This window comes from Pogona vitticeps, chromosome 1, assembly GCF_051106095.1.
Source record: "Pogona vitticeps strain Pit_001003342236 chromosome 1, PviZW2.1, whole genome shotgun sequence".
NCBI lineage: Eukaryota > Metazoa > Chordata > Lepidosauria > Squamata > Agamidae > Pogona > Pogona vitticeps.
Window position 1 is genome coordinate 262,352,614 of NC_135783.1, and position 10,494 is coordinate 262,363,107.

General features: G+C 46.0%; 1 protein-coding gene across 3 annotated transcripts; it reads right to left on the reverse strand.

The window, feature by feature from the left end:
• Positions 1-2,236: 2,236 nt before the first annotated feature.
• Positions 2,237-9,224, reverse strand: LOC110083174 (calcitonin). Of its 3 annotated transcripts, none has more exons than XM_020801411.3 (6): positions 8,518-9,216; positions 8,033-8,317; positions 6,268-6,363; positions 5,520-5,651; positions 4,021-4,420; positions 2,237-2,374 (listed from the first exon to the last, which is right to left on the reverse strand). In XM_020801411.3, exons 3-5 carry the CDS (start codon positions 6,351-6,353, stop codon positions 4,222-4,224), a joined length of 417 nt encoding a protein of 138 aa, XP_020657070.1. In that variant the 5' UTR covers positions 6,354-6,363; positions 8,033-8,317; positions 8,518-9,216; the 3' UTR covers positions 2,237-2,374; positions 4,021-4,221. The 3 variants fall into 3 exon arrangements, with proteins under 3 accessions (XP_020657070.1, XP_072841822.1, XP_078240031.1); XM_072985721.2 differs by having other exon boundaries at positions 2,254-2,377; XM_078383905.1 differs by lacking the exon at positions 2,237-2,374 and adding an exon at positions 5,099-5,147 and having other exon boundaries at positions 4,250-4,420; positions 8,518-9,224.
• Between the last annotated feature and the right edge of the window lie 1,270 nt (positions 9,225-10,494).

Sequence of the window (10,494 nt, forward strand, 5' to 3'; positions counted from 1 at the left end):
ATTAGAAGATTGAGGATTGAGATCACTACTTATAGTAATGATGGCACAGATTACATGTGGCCTTAGTATAACTATTTGAACAAGTATAGCCAAAATAAGCTAACAAATAAACAAACAACAAAAATCAAGCCAGAGATCATGGACCTGTGACTTTATGAGGTACAGGAATTTTGTTTTAGTAAGTCTTTTCTCAAATGACATCAATGTAATTGGACTTTTATGATAAACAATTTCATTTTCCAGCATTTCCATGAGTGTTCCCCCCCCCCCCATCTTGCTATGCAAATGTCCAGAATGGCAAGAAATTACATATCTCTGACAACCTGGAGACACCTGTGAAAGCGAGATGACTCACTTGTGTCTTATCTGAACTATATCAGGGTTAGAGGACCAGCTGGACAAAATTGAAGCAAATGGTTTCTGGCGGAGACATAGAATAGCACCTAGAACATGTTGGGTGTGGGGAGAGTTCCCTTCCATCCTCACCTTATCATAATAATACGACCTCTGCTTTGGGTAAGAAGCGTATTCAAAAAGAAACAGGTGCCTAAAATACTGCCTTTCTTTTCTCTTGGGTGACACCAGCTTAAAAAAGAGGAGGGCATCCCAGTAGAAACAAAGGTTCCCTTCCATGCAGTAGTGCCATCATCAGTACTCTTTCCCCCATAGGGTAATGGGTCAGCCAGGCAGAAACATATGGCACAACGGTGATGGATAAGAAAGTAATGGCAGAAGAAGGTGGGGAATAGGAAGGAGCCTATAGATTTGCCCCTCACCCCTGATCTTGGTGAGGAAAAGAGAAAGTCAGAATTAAGAGAAAGGAGTATGGAATAGCCTGCCATAAAACAACAACTAATCATAATACTAATGTGACTCCAAACCAACTCATGACATTTCCTAATCATGAAATAATAGTAGAGGAAAAAATGTGAACAGATAAAAACACACATGCTATTAATAAAACTGTAAATCCATAATATGTTAAGGTTTACACATAAGTCCACATAGTCAAAGCTATGGTATTTCCAGTAGCAATGTATGGAAGTGAGAGCTGGACCATAAAGAAGACTGACCACCAAAGAATTGATGCTTTTGAATTGTGGTGCTGGAGGAGACTCCGGAGAGTCCCCTGGACTGCAAAGAGAACAAACTTATCCATTCTGAAGGAAATCAACCCTGAGTGCTCACTGGAAGGACATATCCTGAAGCTGAGGCTCCAATACTTTGGCCATCTCATGAGAAGACTCCCTGGAAAAGACCCTGATGTTGGGAAAGAGTGAAGGCAAGAGGAGAAGGGGACGACAGAGGATGTGAAGGCAAGAGGAGAAGAGGACGACAGAGGATGTGAAGGCAAGAGGAGAAGGGGACGACAGAGGACGAGATGGCTGGACAGTGTCATCGAAGCGACCAACATGAATTTGACCCAACTCCAGGAGGCAATGGAAGACAGGAGGGTGTGGCGTGCTCTGGTCCATGGAGTCACGAAGAGTCTGACACGACTTAACAACTAAACAACAACAAAACTGAGGCCTTCATTCTAGCATATCTGGGGCAGATTTGGTGTAGTCAGTTAAGGAATTTCAGTTCTTGTGTGGGGGTCATTTTGGCTCCTAAATACTCTTGGTAGAGAGGGAGCACAACTGATTACATGGGATTTACTTCTAAATAATAAGTAGTACAGATGATTGTACTGCAACTCTATATACATACACACATCAGATGCGACCCATTTTACGAGAATTTATGCCTGTGACAGTACATATGCCTGTGCCTTATGCCTGTGACAGTACATATTAAGCTTTTATTATGACTATCCCCATACTTTCTTCCTGAGCAGACATAAAACAATATCCCTTGGAATGCATATGAACTACTGTACAAGTAATTTATTGAAGGGAGATGATGCTTCCTTTAAACTAGAACTAGCACTCTTCCCAGGGGTAGAGAGCTGATGTATACTCCCAGGGGGACCTCACCAGAGGTCTCATTTCTGCTTACAATGGGAGCAAATAGGCTGCAAGTCCCACAAAAACAGCTGGGGGCTGCTTTGAAAGACTAAGCAAAATCCTGATTCAATTGATTAGAATTATCATTCTTCACAATTAGTGAGGTTCAGAACCTAGATATCATCCAGGAGGGAACAAATCAATCACACCAATATTCCCCAATATGTCCTGTTATGCATTTACCATATTCCAGGGGTCATTCAGCAGATAACGTCTGAACACATCTTCTTCACCGACCAAATCCTTTGGATCCCACATTAGTAGGTACAAAGTTGTTCTTGCCCACTCCTCCTGACCGGCTCAGGAAGTCTGCCAAACGGTGGGTCACACAGGTTGCTGTATTACACCCTCTCTTCTGTGCTGTTATGCTGCTTTTCCAAAAAAAGCAAGAAGAGTTACGATCTCAGTTCTGATTTGAGCAACATTTCATTTATAGGAGAAAAACAATGGAATGTTTCAGATAACAATGTAATGGTACTTTAGATCTATATTTCAGGAATCTTGGGTTTAATAATGGACTGCCACTGCTTTTATGATAAAACCCCTTGAAATTGCTCCCTGTTTTGTCTCATATTCCTTACAACTGCTAGACATTCTCTTAAACCTGATTTTTTTTGTTCTCATTCTGAAAAAAATTGCTTTGGAATTTTAAAAAATTCCCCCAAAATACTTTTAGGAGTCCTACAAACAGGTAAGTACATTTAAATTGCATTACAGTCAGATTTAAAAGTGAGCCACACTACTTTAGTAGTCTTTAATAAGAACCATGTATGGTTTAGCACTGAACCCTAAATGTAACACCTGTGGTGGAGGCAAAAGTTGAGTCGTTCTGTATTAGTCCTGATGCTTACGCACAAACCATTGGGTTTGGAGGCAATGGGCCACTGAATACCAACTACCAGGGTATTAAGTGGGAGCCAGCCAGTGCCCTTGCATCCTGCATGTATGCTTCCTATCATGGTGAAACATTGCTGGGTTATATGAAAAGCTTGCAAAATTTACATTTTAGACTGTAGAAGCAGTATTCTGCTCCCCCTTCCTACCATTATGACCAACGAATTCTGTGACTATTCATGCCAAAACAACTTTCAGATGCTCTAGTTAGATGGTTTGATCCAGGAAGATTTTGCTTCCATTCTTACTTGACAAAAAACAAGCATCATTAATTCCCAATGATTTCAACAGAACAAAACTCATAAGTGCTAGGACTACACCCAGTATGAGAAAGAGTTCAGTATGTCTTTAAATGGTAAAACAGACACACCTTTTAAATTTGGCTCATCTAAAAAAAGATTGCCACCCCAAAAGTTCTGAAGAAAAATTCCATGTGTTCACTTTGTCACTACTATAAAAAGTCCTTCACTTCGCATAGCTTTGTGCAGAATTACAGAACAAGAAAATAAAAATAATACAGTAAAATGCTTACCTGGATGAACTGAATCAGAATATTACTTTTGTAACCAGATAACATTGCTAATAATTGCAATCTACCTATGTGACTTTTAGAAAGGTGGTAATGGCTAACTGTACAGAAGTGACCCATTAAAATCATTAAGGTCAGTGCAAACTTTTCCATGGACTTTGCTCAAATAAAACTGTCTCCCTTTTCATCCTGCACTCAGGAGTTTACACATTTTTATAAGGGGAAACAGCCAACACCATGCTGTTTTGAATTAAAATTGTGCTGCAGTTTTCTTCTGATGAAAACAATTTAAACACGAACAGAAAACCCATTACTAAAAACAGTGATGAATTACAAAAATAGGCCTAATCCTTATAGAAAAATAGGTTTATTGAACAGTTGCATGGCCAGGCAGGAAAGAAACATTTATTTATTTTGTTTACAATGGAGGAGCAAGAAATCAGAAGAGAATTATTTGGAAAATAAACATTGAAGAAAATCAGCTGAAATTTCAAAGCAATGCTACTTATTCCGCTTTATTTTCATTTGGTGTGTGCTTCTTTTCCCCCACCCCTACCCCCCCCAGCTCCCTACCCTCCCCCAGCTCCCTACCCTGGTAAAAGTGTAGGTTACATTCCTTAAATGCCCAACTTGAAGTTATTCCACTCGAGCCTCCTTCTCACGAACAGATTCAAAAGAACAGAGCAAAGTTAGCAAACAAGGTTAGCTCCACATGCATCGGGGTTTGGCTTTTTTAAAAAGGGAGGAAAAACGGAGAGGAAAATAAAGAGGGAGGGGAAACAAGGAGCCAATCTAGTTGTTTCCGAGGGCTTCCTCGTAGTTTGCATAGCGTTCATTCTCCAGCTCAGTCAGCACATTCCTTTTCTTGCCGGGAGTTCCCGCCCCGACGTCAGTGCGAGGGTACGTTTGCAGTTTGTGCAGTTCTTGAGACAGCTTGCCCAACACGCAAGTACTCAGGTTGGCACAGCGTTTGGAAACGGGTCTGTCCAAGCTGCAAGGAGGGGAAAACATGCCCAAGAAAGTAACCGAAACCCATGCGCAGTCATGCTTTTTGCTCCCCCTCCCCATAGCCTCCCTCCCCCCAGCCGGAATCGATCTATCGAGCACATGAACATCCCCCTACATACACACGCACGCCTTCCCCCCCCCCGCGTTTTCCCTGGGAGATCAAGGCAGTGTCCTCGACGCAGTGGTCGCCGGAGCAGGTTCCATGCAAGGGGAGGGAGGGGGTGAAGCGGACATCAGGAAACCGGACTGCGACGGGGGGGGGATCGTTAAACAGGTCCTCAAGCAAACTGATTCGGGCAGGGCGGGGGAGGGACCCTGGGAGTCAGCGATCCTGCAAGGAGATGGGAAAGGGCGGCCAGTCCGCTGCCATACAGTCGGGCATGCACTGCTGAGCCTCCGCGGTCCTCGTCATGCTTGGCGGGGCGGGGGCGCCCGTTCGGGGAGTGCAGGTGCGATGGCAAGCCTCGGCCTCGGCCAGGAAGGGGGGCGCTGCGTGCAGCGAGAGCGGCGCGGCCGCTTTCCTCACGCCTCGCCGTGTACATAGCATGCGCTGGGTCGCGACAGAAGACGACACTGAGCGGTGGCTCCGTGCGGCGCTCCTCCGGGGGGTGGGGGTGGGGAGGGGGAGCGGGACGGAGGGTGGAATAAGATCAAGACGTACCTCTTGGTGCCCCACTTTACCATAAATCCCTCGTTTGCAACTTCGGCGCCTTTTTTGTTGTTGTTTAAGGAGAAAGTAACTCGCTCATAAGTTAACCAAAATTAAAGCAAGACCCCCAGCAGGAACCACCGGCAGCCCCCGTTAATGGCCGGGAGCGATCATCGTCTGAACGTGGGAACGTGACCAACGGGGGTATTGCAAATGCCAGGCAAGGTCACTCTATGGAGAGGAGCAACATGTCCGCCTGCTTGCTTGCCTGCTTGGTGCCTGCCTGCCTGCCTGCCCACCAAGGGGGCCTTTGCTCTGGGAAATCGTCTCCCCGCCGAGACGCTGCTCTGCCTTGTCCGCCTTCCACCGGGGTGTGGGTCAGGGTGAGTGCGCGCGGGCGCGGGGGCGCGCCTCTTGAGTGCACGCTCCTTACCTGTTTCCTTCGCTCGCCTGCTCCAGCTCTTCCGCTGTCATCTGGACGTATTCCTTCACCAAGGCGTTTAATAACCGGCGAGCTTCGTAGTCGCCCAGAGTCCCTCGGTCTGTGACGGGCTCTAAGCCGGGTCTGGGCAGAGGAGAGAGCGGGCAAGCAAAGTGTCACTCCTTCGGGAGGGCAAGACTGCGGAGGTGGGTGCACGCAAGGAGGGATGGCACTCGTCTAGTTGCGGGAGGGGCTGGGGGGGTGCAGCGTGGTGTGCGTGCGACATGCTCATTTCTCTCACACACACACACGCATAGGCACCCCAAACGCCATTCTACTCCGCTTCCTCTGCATTCACCCTCACACGGATGAGATTCCCTGTTGCATCCTTTTGGCCACCATTCTCTGTCTCCCCCTTCCCCCCCCCCCCCGCCGTTTGTTAATCCGTCCTGACAAATGGCTACATTCCAGCGACGGGGTCGTGACCGGGACAGAGGAACGTCCACACGCTGTTTTGAGGTGAGACACCTCCAGTCCCGATCCACGAGCCTCCCAGTAAAGCATCCTAAAGGGACACATGGTCCCTCCCTTCCTTAAAAATAAACAAACCCAAAGATTTGTCCGTGACTGGTATCGAAGGGTCCGTTTATTTAAGACCATCCGTTCTTCTGGTTCCATATCTCCAGGCAGAAACCCCCACCGTCGCCCCCACGTCTCCTCCACGCTGTTGCCGACGCATCCACCTCCTGCTTCCTCTTACCTTAGCGGGACTGCCTGGTAACTCTCCATCTGGCAGACCACCAAAGCATAGACAGCAAGAAAAGAGGAAATCTTCAGCATGGCCATGATGTTCTCTCTGCAAGAAAATCCCTCGTCAAAAGCATAACCATCTCCCACACGCTGCAACGCTGCCTGATCTGCTGTGGACGCTCTTACTCTGGACGAAAGTAAGCCATACTGAACTCAATTGGACCTGCTTCCAAGTTGACTGTGCAGCTTGCCCTGTGTTACTTGTAAGTATACCCCACTGAACACTATTAAATGTACTTCTGAGCAAGGATGTATAGTCTCAGGCTGTATCGTTGGGGAGCGCAGGAGGCAGGGTCGCCTATACATTAAGCTTTCCCTTTGGTTAGGCTTGGCAGTCTTCGTTTGGAAATGTTCAGAAAAAAAAATTACAGTTTGCTATTGTGTTCAAATAGGAATGTTTGGAGCTTTTGCAGAACCAAGGGGCAGGTGTAGGACTGAAGATGGACTAGAATCAACAGATGAGGACTTTTCTGATTAAATTATTCACATATTTAATAAGTTGGAGCAAGGGTACATAATTTTCATGTAGTACAGGAAAAGTATTATCACATCCAACATATGAGATCTTAAGGAAACGATTAAATAACATGCATTAATTTATTTTTCTAAAGAAAGATAAAATCTGTTCGTTTTGTTTGAAATAGAAAAGAAGGGTTCAGGAGGAAGTGTCATTATCATTAAGATCATTATTCGGAAACAAATGACCACTTGGAACATGGCTTGGCAAACATGGAAAGACTCTCCCCCACCTTTTCATTTAAATAAATGAAACCGTAAAGTATTGTTTCTGAAAAATGAAATACAGTATTTATCATAGATATACAAAGGAAGAAAACACCGTTTTCAGAACAAGTTACCTATCTGTACTTATCCATCCATCAATCACATTTTCTGGATGCAAAAGCCTAGGGGCATCTCAATAGAAAATTGTGTTATCCCATTAACTTGTATCTATAGAGTCAGAACGTTTTCCTAAGCCTCGTGTTGGAAAACATTTCCTCCCCGTTGGGACACACAGGCTTTCTTTCCGACCTCTTTCCTGTCCAGTTCAATGCACCTCATAAGGTAGATTCTTCCCTATGGAAGATCAGGTTGCACTAAATTATCAGCGTTATTATATTTTAAGATGCCACAAGATTCTTCCTCTTTTCTCCTGTCATAGACCTAACTGCCTCTGGAGAAAAGAAAACACCCTGTCCAATTGCAGGATATTTCTGATTACAGGAAAGTAGTTTCTTCACTACCCTACCCGTAAGATTTGCATCACCCTGATCTTAATAGATGCAAAAGGAAAGGCAGGTGTGTTTTTAAAAATCAACGGCTAGTTGATGTATGAAAAAGGAGCGAATTAATACAACACCCCAATACCTGATTTTGACTATTCCTCTTTCAGCATCTACTTGTGTGCATTTGTGCATTTTTCCCATAGTAAGTGACAAATGCATCTTTCCCCCCAACGTTCATTGTTTTAAAAATATTCATTCTTTAAAAATATATATCCACGTAAAAGAGAAAAGTCAAGATGAAAACATCAGAACCTGACATTCTTGATATGCAGCCTGAAAGCAGTCATCTTCATACAAGACATAGCCAGCAGAAGGTCCCATTGAATTTAATGGAGCTTTACTTCTAAGTGCAAGTTCTCCAGCGCTGAGAAAGACTCCCAGCACTGGCTAAATTGATCTAATTAAAGAACATAATGCGAAACGGCTTACCTTCAACTGCAGCGCTTGGTTAGGAAGAGTAAAACGTAGTGGCAATTTCCTCACTGTGCGTTTCTCAATCGTGATGGTCTTCAATGCCCAACGACCCCTTTTTATATCTACCGCCAGGATAAAAAGTGTGTAGGCGTTCGGCAATCACTCGCCAGCCAATCACTCTCTCCGGTATCACTATAAAACCAATCCATGATTGACCACGAAACCCCAGCTCCTCAATTACGTCATCTTCCAGTCACTGAGTATTCCATTCACAAAAAATTGCCAGTCATTTAGGCGCATCTGATAGGTTAATTTGCATTGAGGTCATTGAAAGGGGGGGAGGAAAACGAGAGAAGGTAGGGGGCATATTAGACGATTAATAAAATGTAAGGAAAATCATCCCGAGTCATTAATAATTTCTAGGCCACCTTACACCCTCCCAATCCTCCAAGATTCACCACATCTTTTTAATGAACAAACTCAAAGGACAGGTTATTTACTTATTAGAGGCGACATCTACTGCAAAAAATGCTGCATTGCAGAAAAGCGACGTTGGTTGGCAGATTTCCTTTTCCAACTTTGCAAATAGTGCAACGGCTGTAGCGATGCCGGCAAATGTGTAGAGAATTTTGTTTTTAGCATTTATTGCAGAGTTAGCTTCCTTAACTGAAACTGACGATTGCCCAGCCTTGCGTTTCTCTCTGGAAACCACCTTGAGATCCACAGTCCTTATCATATAATGAGTTAAATGTAATCTCCGGTTTAAGCGTACGCGTGTTTACTCCTCCTGTAAACTGTATTTAGCGGAGAGGCGGGCTTGATTCCAGTTAGATGTACATCGGATTACAGTCGCACAGAGCAGATTTAAGCATCGAACTGCATGTAACCAGGGCACTTTTGTTTAGGGTTACAGCTTCAGGTTGTAGGATTATATCTCCGGAATACTTTAAAAGAGTGCTCCGCGCGGCGGCAACAAGGTGGCAAAAATAATTTTTTTAAAAAAAAAAATCTGCCACCCTGTGCACAATTATTTAAAAGTAAAATCTCGGTAAGGACTAGCTTTCGAGCAGGCTTCTATACGATCGTGCTTGTTGGTGTATATTTTCGCAGAGGCACCACATGGTCCAGAATGACTTGGTCTGGTAACTTTAAGGATGGACTTTGGAGTCAGAGGAGCCGGCTTGAGCCTCCGGCGTTTGGAATCCAGCCAAACAGCCAGCTCCGAGTCAATGGGACTGCTTGCGTTCCTTCCAGCTCGCTTCACGGTTAACCCTTCCTTGGCTGTATGTATGTATCAAAAAGCACAGCGCCTTTTTTCTCTTTGGCTATGTCAAGAGGCAGGCTGTGGCTTTTGATCCCCAAAGCAGGGTTTGCAGGACCACTCGGGTATCATCAATAAATATTTTTGCATCCGCAGATCCGGGATTTGGGAAAATTACTTTTTCAGACTACAGCTCCCAGTCTGTGGTTATGATTAGTGAGGAAGAGGGTTCTGGGGGTTGTAGTACGAACATGACCGTTTTGAACCTCTGCAAGTCACTGAATCCAGACAACCCTGAGATTTCGATCGCAGAGTCCGTTCAATCAATGCGGATTAGTTCAGCCTTTCCCCTTTTCAGCATGACTGTTTGTGAGCAAAGGAAAGACAGGAGGGGAAAGAAAGTGCCCTGGGAGGGATGGGTGTCAGTCTGGTAGCGCGGAAAGGGAACCATTTCCTCTTGTTTAGGGGATTAGTAACGAGTGTTAGGAAGAGATTAACTTTCCGTTCTCTTTGAGATTCCCTCTACCACTTTTTTCACCTGTTGACTCTGAGGTCATGTAGCCCCCCCCCCCAAAAAAAAAACACTGGACAGAGGACCTTCTGTGCTGTAGGATCCACAGCAATGTTGATTTTGAATCTATACCGTCCTGATAACGCTTCTAACGGAGAGCTATCGCTCTGTCTCCCTCTTCTTTTCTTTTCCTTGCGTTAAAACACTGAAAATAAAATGCAGCGCACGCTAACTCCCCACGATCCCCGCTGCCAACGTTTCGGAGACGCTTTGCAACCGGCTGGCCTATTGCCTTGCGTGAAGAAGCGCAAAGAGAGAAACGGGGAGAGGTCGCCGTCGTCGCCTGGAGGGGGGGAGAGCGCCCCCAGAGCCCTGTCAGCCCTGGGGTGTCCCCAGTCCGCGTGGGGGCGAGCCTTGGGGCTGGTGAGGAGGAGGGCTGGCGGGAGGGCCAGCGGCTTGTGCGTCTCCTCTCCGGAGTGATTCAGTCACTCCTTGCCAAGCCCCGACGGCCGCGATCGATGGACTTAATGGGAAATTGCGTTGGCAAGGGCCCCGCGGCGGCAAAGCGCGCCCGATTTCTCCCTCTCGCCGCCCGGCCCGGGCTGCGGCGGGAGTCGCGCTGGCCTCGCCTGCCGTCTGCATCCCCTTCCTCTTCCTCTTCCTCCCCCCGCCCCGCCCCCTCCTGTTCCTCGGTTGGAGTGGCCA